General features: G+C 68.2%; 2 protein-coding genes across 2 annotated transcripts; both read right to left on the bottom strand.

The window, feature by feature from the left end:
* Positions 1-2,133: 2,133 nt before the first annotated feature.
* EPO (erythropoietin) lies at positions 2,134-6,244 on the bottom strand. The gene is made up of 5 exons (XM_072920578.1): positions 6,125-6,244; positions 5,466-5,605; positions 4,484-4,570; positions 2,990-3,154; positions 2,134-2,335 (listed from the first exon to the last, which is right to left on the bottom strand). The coding sequence occupies exons 1-5, from the start codon at positions 6,135-6,137 to the stop codon at positions 2,177-2,179; spliced, it is 564 nt and encodes a 187-aa protein (XP_072776679.1). The 5' UTR covers positions 6,138-6,244; the 3' UTR covers positions 2,134-2,176.
* Positions 6,245-9,031: 2,787 nt separating this feature from the next.
* Positions 9,032-10,325, bottom strand: POP7 (POP7 homolog, ribonuclease P/MRP subunit). Its single transcript, XM_041712191.2, has 2 exons — positions 10,266-10,325; positions 9,032-9,855 (listed from the first exon to the last, which is right to left on the bottom strand). The coding sequence occupies exon 2, from the start codon at positions 9,852-9,854 to the stop codon at positions 9,327-9,329; it is 528 nt and encodes a 175-aa protein (XP_041568125.2). The 5' UTR covers position 9,855; positions 10,266-10,325; the 3' UTR covers positions 9,032-9,326.
* Positions 10,326-10,345: the final 20 nt, after the last annotated feature.

The raw sequence follows: 10,345 nt of genomic DNA, 5'->3' as shown, positions 1-10,345 counted from the left end.
GGGTCCTGGGGAGGGAATTGAGGGGTCCTGGGGGGGTCTGGGGGGAGATCCGGAGGTCCCAGGGGGTCCTGGGGGGATTTTGGGGGGGTCTCGGGGGGTCTCCAGGGGTCTCGGGGGGTCATGGGGGGGAAATTGGGGGTCCTGGGGGGGAAATTGGGGGTCCTGGGGGGGAAATTGGGGGTCCTGGGGGGGGATTCAGAGGGTCCTGGGGGGGTCCCAGACACATCTGGGGGTCCCGGGGGGTCTCGGGCTGTCCCGAGGGTCTCCGAGCCCCCCCGGTGGGGTCTGGGGGTGTCCCCAGAGCGTTCCGGGGTCTCCGGGGGGGGTCCGGGGGTCCCCAGGGCCGCGTTTCCCCTCCCCCCCCCCAAAACCAGACTTTGCCCCCAGGCGGACTCTGCCCCTCCCCCACCCCAAATCCGCCTCCCCCACAACCCCCGAACCCCCGTGGGGACCCCCGAACCCTCCTGAGCCCCCCCAAATCCCTTAAATCACCCAAAATCCGCCGAAATTCCCAAAAATGGCCGAAATTCCCCCAAAATCCGCTCCCGCTCACCGCGGCCGCCGCTCCGGCCCCGCCCCCGAGGTGAGAAAAAGGGGCGGGGCCTGAAAAGGGGGCGGGGCCTGAGAGGGGGCGGGGCCTTGAAGGGGCGGGGCCTGGAGAGGGGGCGGGGCCTGAGGGGGCGGGGCTTGTGTGGAAAGGGGCGTGGTCAAAGGGGCTGGGGGGATTTTGGGGGATTTGGGGGGATTTTGGGGGGATTTGGGAGGGTTTGGGGGGATCTTGGAGTATTTGGAGGGATTTTGGGGGATTTGGGGGATTTGGGGGGGATTGGGGGGGATTTGGGGGGGATTTGGGGGATTTTGGGGGACTTTGGGGGGATTTGGGGGGATTTTGGGGGATTTGGGGGGATTTTGGGGGGGATTTGGGGGCATTTGGGGGGCTCCCAGTTTTGGGGGTCCCCATTCGGGGGTCCCGGGATATTTTGGGGTCCCATTCGGGGGTCCCGGTGCAGCCGTCCAGTTTTGGGGTCGCTTTGGGGGTCCCGGTTTGGGGGTCCCGGGATAATTTGGGGTCCCTTTGGGGGTCCCGGGGTATTTTGGGGTCCCGGTTTTGGGGTCCCGGTATTGGGGTCCCGGGGTATTTTGGGGTCCCGTTCGGGGGTCCCGAGGTATTTTGGGGTCCCGTTCGGGGGTCCCGGGATAATTTGGGGTCCCGGTTTTGGGGTCCCGGGGTACTTTGGGGCCCCTTTGGGGGTCCCGGTTTTGGGGTCACGTTCGGGGGTCCCGAGGTATTTTGGGGTCCCTTTGGGGGTCCCAGCACATCATTCCGGTTTTGGGGGTACATAAATACTCTCGTGTTTGCATTAAGTTACATGGGGGGCGGTTTGGGGGGCGGGGTCTCCCCTGAGTGACAGCTGTCAATCAATCACCCGCGGGGCCCGGGCAGGCCAGGCTGGGGGGATGATTGACAGCTGTCAATCACCTGCCGGCGCGTGCAACGTGCCGGGGGGAGGGGCGGGGGGATGACGACTTATGATTGACAGCTGTCAGCGCAGATGATTGACAGCTGTCAGTCCTGGTTATCCACGATGATTGACAGCTGATGGTGATGATGATTGACAGCTGTCAGTGGTGATGATTGACAGCTGTCTGTCCTGGTGATCCGCGGTGATTGACAGCTGATTGTGATGATGATTGGCAGCTGCTGGTGGTGATTGACAGCTGTCAGTGGTGATGATTGACATCTGTCAATCCTGTTGATTGACAGGTTTCAGCGCAGGTATTTGATGGATGATTGACAGCTGTCAGTCGGGAATATCCGGATGATTGACAGCTGTCAGCGCTGATATTTGCCGGGTGATTGACAGCATTGATGATTGACAGCTGTCAGTGGTGATGGATTGACGGGTGATTGACAGCTGCCAGCGGTGATTGATTGACAGTTGTCAGCGGTGATGGATTGACAGGTGATTGACAGCTGTCAGCCTTGATGATTGACTGACGGATGGACAGCTGTCAGTCAGGAACAGCCGTGTGATTGATTGACATCTGTCAGTGGAGGTTGATTGATGAACAGCTGTCAGTCAGGAACAGCCAGATGATTGACAGCTGTCAGCGGTGATGATGGATTGATTGACAGCTGTCAGTCAGGAACAGCCGGATGATTGATTGACAGCTGTCAGCGGTGATGATTGACAGCTCTCAGCGCTGATGATTGACAGCTGTCAGTCAGGAACAGCCGCACCTTCCCCCTCAGGAAGCGGCTCAGGACCCCCAAAAGCCGCGGAACGTTCCGGACCCGCACCGGGCCGGGGGGGGGGAGGGGCGTGGGCGGGGCCTGCGGGGGGGGCGGGGCCACGGTCAGCCCCGGACCCCCCCCCAAAAACACCGAACCCCCCCAAAACCCCCCCCCAAAATCCCCAAAGCCCCCCAGGACACTCCAAAAATCCCACACCCCCTAAAAGTCCCGAAATCCCCCCCGGACCCCCTAAACCGCCCCAAAACTCCCCCGGAGAACTCAAAAACCCCGAAACTCCCCCAAGACCCCCCAAAACTCCCCACCGGACCCCCAAAAACCACCCCAAATTTCCCCAAAACCCCCCCAGTTTCCCCAATTACCCCCGGTACCAAAATCCCCCAAAACCCCCCAAAACCCCCCAAAACCCCCTTAAATCCCCCCAAACCTCCTAAATCCCCCCAAAACCCCCCTAAATCCCCCAAAACCCTCTTAAATCCCCCCAAAACCCCCTCTCAATCCCCCTAAATCCCCCTAAATCCCCCCAAAACTTCCCTAAATCCCCCAAAACCCCCCTAAATCCCCCCAAAACCCCCCCGAAATCCCCCCAAAACCCCCAAATCCCCCCCGGTCCCCCCGGTACCGGTGCCGCCAGCCCCCGCAGCAGCCTCGCCCGGCACCAAAACCCCCCAAATTCCCCCAAAACCCCCCAAAACCCCCCCAAATCCCCCCGAACCCCCCAAACCCCCCCGGTACCGGCGCCGCCAGCCCCCGCAGCAGCCGCGCCAGGCTCCGCGCCGCTCCGTGCGCTCGGTCCAGGCTCGGGCGCACCCGCGGGTCCCGGAGCTGCTCCCGCGCCCGCAGCACCGCGGCCGCCAGCGCCGCCTGACCCGCGGCCACCTCCCGCGCCCGGGACCGCGCCTGCGACACCGGCGGGACACCGGCGGTCACCGGGGGTCACCGGGGGTCACCACCGGCACCGCCGCCCCCGCGCCCGGCCCCCGTTCCCCGCGGTTCTCCCGATTTTCCCGCGGGTGTCCCCCGTTCCCGTCCCGCTTCTCTCCGTCCCTGCGAGTTTTGCCCCGTTTTTCCCGGATTTCAGCCCAATTTATCCGGTTTTTCCCTGTTTTCCCCGATTTCAGCCCAATTTGTCCCGTTTCTCCCCGTTTTCCCCGGATTTCAGCCCAATTTGTCCGGTTTCCCCCACATTTCAGCCCAATTTGTCCGGTTTCCCCCCGTTTTCTCACATTTCAACCCGGTTCATCCCGTTTCTCCCCGTTTTCCCCGATTTCAGCCCAATTTGTCCCATTTCTCCCCGTTTTTCCCGGACTTCAACCCGGTTTGTCCCATTTCTCCCCGTTTTCCCCGATTTCAGCCCAATTTGTCCCGTTTCTCCCCATTTTCCCTGATTTCAGCCCAATTTGTCCCGTTTCTCCCGGTTCTTGCCCATTCCCCTGAATTTCAGCCCAATTTGTCCCGTTTCTCCCGGTTCCCGCCCGTTTTCCTCAGATTTCAGCCCGGTTTGTCCCGGTTCTTGCCCATTCCCCTGAATTTCAGCCCGGTTTGTCCCGTTTCTCCCCATTTTCCCTGATTTCTCCCCGGTTTTCCCCATTTTTCCCAGATTTTCCCCATTTTTCCCCGGTTTTCCCCATTTCTCCCAATTCCTCCCATACATTTCCCCCCTTTTGCCCCATTTTCCCGCGTTTCACCCCATTATTCCCAATTTCTCCCCTGTTCACTTCTTTTTTCCCAACTATTCTCCATTTCTCCCACTTCCCACCTATTTTTCCCCAATTCCCTGTTTTTTTCCCCATTTCCCAGGATTTTCCCCCATTTCCCAGAGTTTCCCCCCATTTTTTCCCCAATTCCCTGGGTTATTCCCCATTTCCCAGAGTTTCCCCCCATTTTTTCCCCATTTCCCGGGGTTGTTCCCCATTTCCCTGGGTTTTCCCCCATTTCCCAGAATTTCCCCCCATTTTTTCCCCAATTCCCGGATTTTTCCCCATTTCCCTGGGTTTTCCCCCATTTCCCGTGGGTTTTTTTTCCCATTTCCTGGGATTTCCCCCCGTTCCCCCGGGTCGCTGCCGCTTTTTCCCGACTTCCCGGGATTTCGCCCCGATTTCCCGGGATTTCTCCCCAATTTCCCGGGATTTCTCCCGGTTTTTCCCGGTTTTTCCCGGTTTCCCGGGATTTCTCCCCCATTTCCCGGTTTTTCCCGATTTCCCGGGATTTCGCCCCATTCCCACTCACGTCCAGGCTCCGCCAGAAGTTGAAGTTGACTCCGGGGTCGGGGACAGCCACGGGCTCGGGGAGGTCACAGTGGGGGCCACACGCGGCCTGGGGGGGAGGTGGGGGGGGGGACACGGTGACACCCCCGCCGCGACCCCCGAGACCCCCCCTCCCACACCGCCCATCCCCCACCGTGATGTCCCCCCCGTGATGTCCCAGTGTCCCCACCCGTGTCCCCACCCGTGTCCCCACCCGTGTCCCTCCACGATGTCCCCGTCTGCCCCCCCAAAATGTCCCCACACCCCCGATGTCCCCAAGACCCCCAATGTCCCCTGATGTCCCCAAATGTCCCCACACCCCCGGTGTCCCCCCGGTGTCCCCCCGGTGTCCCCAAGCCCCCCGGTGTCCCCACGCCCCCCAATGTCCCCAATGTCCCCCCACGCCCCCCGATGTCCTCACGCCCCCCCACGCCCCCCGATGTCCCCACGGCCCCGGTGTCCCTCCGGTGTCCCCCCGATGTCCTCACGCCCCCCAATGTCCCCCTATGTCTTCACACCCCCCGGTGTCCTCACGTCCCCCCACAGCCCCGATGTCCCCACGCCCCCAATGTCCCCCAATGTCCCCACACCCCCGATGTCCCCACGCCCCCGGTGTCCCCACGCCCCCGGTGTCCCCCCGGTGTCCCCACGGTGTCCCCACGGTGTCCCCGCGCCCCCCAATATCCTCTGATGTCCCCCCGGTGTCCCCCCGGTGTCCCCCCGGTGTCCCCGCGGTGTCCCCCCGATGTCCCCACACCCCCGTTGTCCCCCCGGTGTCCCCCCAATGTCCCCCGGTGTCCCCCCGCTGTCCCCCCGGTGTCCCGGTGTCCCTCACCGCCCCCTGGTGTCCCCCCGGTGTCCCCAATGTCCCCCCGGTGCCCCCCGATGTCCCCCCGGTGTCCCCTCACCACCCCCCGGTGTCCCCCCGGTGTCCCCACACCCCCGCTGTCCCCGGTGTCCCTCACCGCCCCCCGCTCGGCCTCCCGCGCCTCCAGGATGAACCGTTCGATCACTCGGGGGTCGCAGAGCGAGGGGGGGGTCTCGGGGGGGGGCTGGGGGCGCCCCGGGACCCCCAACAGCAGCAGCAGCAGCGCCGCGCACAGCCCTGGGGGGCGTGGGGAGCGTCACGGGTGGGGGATCACCACGCGGGACCCCCGAACCCCCCGGGGAATGTCCCGGGATGTCGGGACCCCCCCGCCCACCCGGGACACCGGAGACCACCGGGACACACACCGACCGCTCCCACCCACGCGTGTCCCGCACCCCCGTGGGCGCCCCGCTCACCCGGGACACCGGAGACCACCGGGACACCGGAGACCCCCACAAACACACCCACCCCTCCCACCCACGCGTGTCCCGCACCCCCGTGGGTGCCCCGCTCACCTGGGACACCGGGGCCCCCCCCCCCCCCACATACACACACCCCTCCCACCCACGCGTGTCCCGCACCCCGTGGGTGCCCCCGCTCACCCGGGACACCGGAGACCCCCGGGACACCGGAGACCACCGGGACACCGGGGACCACCGGGACATCGGGGACCACCGGGACACCGGAGACCCCCACAAACACACCCACCGCTCGCACCCACGCGTGTCCCGCGCCCCCGTGGGTCCCCCCGCTCACCCGCCGCCCCCATCGCCGGCTGCTCATGGCCCGGGGGTCCGTGGCGGCCCCGGGGCTGCGGCGCGTCCCCCGGCCCCGGTGCCGGTTAATGTTTGATCCGAGGGGCCGCGGGGCCGGAAGGGCCCTCGGGGGGGGTTTTCCATCCGCTCCCCCCACGGCCCCTCGAGGAAAAGGCCGCGCCCGCCGCGGCACGTCGGCCCCTGGCCCCGGGCCACCCACGCACCGGGCACGGCGCCGCCGCGGCGGGGGACACCGACACCGACACCGACACCGACACCGACACCGACACGGGGGGACACGGGCACCGGGGGGGGACACGGGGATGGGGGGCACGGACACTGACACGGACACGGGGGGGGGACACGGACACCGGGGGGACACGGATACCGGGGGGGGACACCGACACGGGGGGGGGGACACCGACACGGGGGGCACGGCGGGACACCGACACGGACACGGGGGGGGACGGGGATGGGGGAATGGGGACACGGACACGGGGGGGCACGGCGGGGACACGGGGACGTGGGGGGGGACACGCATACCGGGGGGACACGGGGATGGGGGAATGGGGACACGGAGGGACACGGAGGGGACACGGGGGCGACGCGGGGATGGGGGAATGGGGGACGTGGGAGGGACACGGAGGGGACACGGTGATGGGGGACGTGGGGGACGTGGGGGGGACGTAGGGGGGACACGGAGGGGACACGGGAAATGGGGACACGGGGGGGACACGGGGACGAGGCATGGGGGACACGAAGGGACACGGACGGTGACACCGACACGGGGACGGGGACACCGGCACGGGGACGGTGACACCGTCACGGGGACGGGGACACCGGGACGGGGACGGGGACACGGACGGTGACACCGGGACGGGGACGGGGACACCGGCACGGGGACGGTGACACCGTCACGGGGACGGGGACACCGGGACGGGGACGGGGACACGGACGGTGACACCGACACGGGGAGGGGGACACGGGGGTGACACCGGCACGGGGACGGGGACACCGGGACGGGGAGGGGGACACGGACGGGGACAGCGACACGGGGACGGGGACACGGACGGTGACACGGGCACGGGGAGTGGGACACGGACGGTGACACCGGGACGGGGACGGGGACACCGGGACGGGGAGGGGGACACGGACAGTGACACCGACACGGGGATGGGGACACGGGGGTGACACCGGGACGGGGACGGGGACGGGGACACGGACGGTGACACCGTCACGATTGGGACACGGACGGTGACACTGACACGGGGACGGGGACACGGACGGGGACACCGGGACGGGGACGGGGACACGCACGGCCGTGGGACGGCCCCGGGGACACCCCGCGCGGGGCCGTGGGACCGCGGTGACACCGGCACGGGGCCACCGGGCCGCGCCAGGCCGGGGGATCCCGGGATCCCTCGAGCGGCGGAAGCCCCGAACAATGGGACAGCGTCACTGTCGCCGTCACTGTCCCCGTCCCCAGCGCCACCGCGGCCCCGGGGGCGGCCCCGGGGACCCCCGCGCGGGGGGACACGGGGGACACGGGAGGTGACACGGGGGACCCGGGAGGTGACACGGGCCCCCTGCCAGGCCGTACGTGCGGCTCCGCACAGCGCGACCGCGGCTCCGGCGCCAGCGGGGCCAAAGGGCACCGGGGGCGGGGGGACAGCGGCGACAGCGACGTCACCGACACCGCCGGGTCCCCCCCGTGGCACCGGGAGTCCCCGGTGGCTCCCGGATGTCCCCCCCGGAGGGACATGGCAGGGATTACCCGGGACCGGGGGCTGCGCGCCCGGGGGTCCCCACGGTCACTCGGGGGTCCCTGTGGCCACCCAAGTGTCCCTTTGGCCACCCAAGTGTCCCTTTGGCCACGGGGGTGTCCCTTTGTCACCGGGGTCCCCCTCATTTCCCACCCGCTCCCCCCCAACCGTGGATGTTTGATGTCCCCAATGTCATTTAATGTCACCTGCAGCCCCCCAGCTCCCCCCATTTCCCCCTGGGGATGTCCCCAATGTCACCTGCAGCCCCCCAGCTCCCCCCATTTCCCCCTGGGGATGTCCCCAATGCCATTTAATGTCACCTGCAGCCCCCCATTTCCCCCTGGGGATGTCCCCAATGTCATTTAATGTCACCTGGAGCCCCCCATGTCCCCCTGGGGATGTCCCCAATGTCACCTGGAGCCCCCCAGCTCCCCCCATTTCCCCCTGGGGTTGTCCCCAATGTCACCTGCAGCCCCCCAGGTCCCCCCAGCTCCCCCTGGGGATGTCCCCAATGTCACCTGGAGCCCCCCATGTCCCCCTGGGGATGTCCCCAGTGTCACCTGCAGCCCCCCATTTCCCCCTGGGGATGTCCCCAATGTCATTTAATGTCACCTGCAGCCCCCCAGCTCCCCCCATGTCCCCCCCGGACCCTCTCCCAGCGCTCCCCCCACTGTCCCCTGGGTCCCCCAGTGTCACCTGGGGGGTTTCCTGCCCCAAATGTCACCGGTGACGCAGAGGAAGCCCCAGCCCCGCCCCCCCCTCCCCAAAATCCCCCCAAAAACTCTCCGAGGCCTCATTGGCGTTGGATTTATTGGGGTGCCACTCCCCAAAGTCCCCGTGTCACCCCCAAAGTCCCCGGGGCTGCTGGAGGGGGGGGCTGGGGGTGACATTGAGGGGTTGGGGGTGGCATTGAGGGGTTGGGGTGACATTGAGGGGTTGGGGTGACATTGAGGGGCTCAAAGTGACATCGATGGGCTCATGGTGGCATCGAGGGGCTCAGGGTGGCATTGATGGTCTGGGGGTGGCATTGAGGGGTTGGGGGTGACATTGAGGGGTTGGGGGTGACACCGAGTGCCCCAGGGTGACACTGAGCGCCCCAGGGTGGCACCGAGTGCCCCGGGGTGACATTGAGGGGCTCGGGGTGACATCGAGGGGCTCACGGTGACACCGAGGGGCTCACGGTGACACCGAGCGCCCCAGGGTGACATCGGTGCCCCCGTCGGTGGCAGCTCGGTGTCCTCACACCGCCGTGTCCCCGTCCGTGCCGTCCCGCCTCACGGTGTCCCCGAACTGTCCCTCAAACCCCTTCCCGGTGCCGTCTCCGGTGCCCCGGGGTGTCCCCAACACCCCCGGCGGGTCCCGGTGACCGGTGACACCCCCGGTGGGTCCCGGTGACACCCCCGGAGCCCCCCGGAGCCCCCCGGAGCCCCCCGGAGCCCGTCAGGCACAGGGCGCCTCCCGGCAGAGGCGGATGTGGATGGCGGAGTTGTGCCGGGGGGTGTCGCCGTCCTCTCCGCCGGTGTCGCCGCTGTCGCCGGTGTCGCCGGTGTGGCGGCGGCGGGCGCGGGGGGCGCGGAGGGGCACGGAGGAGGTGCTGGCGTGGAGCCGGAGGGTCCCGCCCGCGCCCGCCTGCAGCTGCAGCGCCAGATTGATGGTGCGGGGCACGGCGAGCCCGAGCCCGTGCAGCCGCAGCTCCCCGGGAGCACCGGGAGCACCGGGACCCCCACCGGGAGCACCGGGACCCCCGCCCGGGGCCAGGAGCCGCTGGCAGCGCCGCAGCTGCGCGCGGAAGTCCGAGCGCGACGTCACGAACACGTCGTTGCTACCGGGAGCACCGGCGGGGGGGGAGCCCGGGGGGGGTCCCGGTGCGGCCGCGCCCCGGTGGTGGCGGCGGCGGCGGGGGGGGGGGGGCGGTCCCGGGAGCCCCCCCGGCGGCGGGGACGGAGCCGCGGGGCGAACCGAGGACATGCTGGGGGGGGGAGGGAGGGGAAAATGGGGAGGGGGCGTCAGGGACCGACCCCGGGACCCCCGGGACCCCCGGACCCCCCCCCCCAGACACCCCCCACCACCGGACCTCCCCCCACCGCTCCCCCCGGAACCCCCAAACCCACCGGGACTCCCCAAACCCACCGGGACCCCCCAAACCCACCGGGACCCCCCCCCCCCGGGACCTCCCAAACCCACCGGAACCCCCAAACCCACCGGGACCCCCCAAACCCACCGGGACACCCCCCCGGGACCCCCCAAACCCACCGGGACCCCCCAAACCCACCGGGACCCCCCCCGGAGACCCCCAAACACCCTCTGACCTCCCTCCCCCCCCCACTCCGGGACCCCCTCCCCAAAATCCGCCCCCCTCCCCCCCCCCCCCGCGCGCACCTCGCGCGTCCCGCGCCGCTTCCGCCACGAGGCCACGCCTCCCGTTGGCCACGCCCCCTCGGCGGGACACGCCCACTCCG

Source organism: Taeniopygia guttata, chromosome 32 (genome assembly GCF_048771995.1).
Source record: "Taeniopygia guttata chromosome 32, bTaeGut7.mat, whole genome shotgun sequence".
Classification (NCBI taxonomy): domain Eukaryota; kingdom Metazoa; phylum Chordata; class Aves; order Passeriformes; family Estrildidae; genus Taeniopygia; species Taeniopygia guttata.
This window is presented reverse-complemented; position numbering and strand designations above follow the sequence as displayed.

Bases quoted from the DNA above. Each gene is read 5' to 3' on its own strand.
- EPO (XM_072920578.1), bottom strand. The intron at 4,571-5,465 runs GTGAGGGACACC...CCTCCCCCCCAG, and splicing joins GGGAGGCCGAGCGGGGGGCG to GCCGCGTGTGGCCCCCACTG. The intron at 3,155-4,483 runs GTGAGTGGGAAT...CCGGTGTCGCAG, and splicing joins ACTTCTGGCGGAGCCTGGAC to GCGCGGTCCCGGGCGCGGGA.
- POP7 (XM_041712191.2), bottom strand. From the start codon at position 9,854: ATGTCCTCGGTTCGCCCCGCGGCTCCGTCCCCGCCGCCGGGGGGGCTC.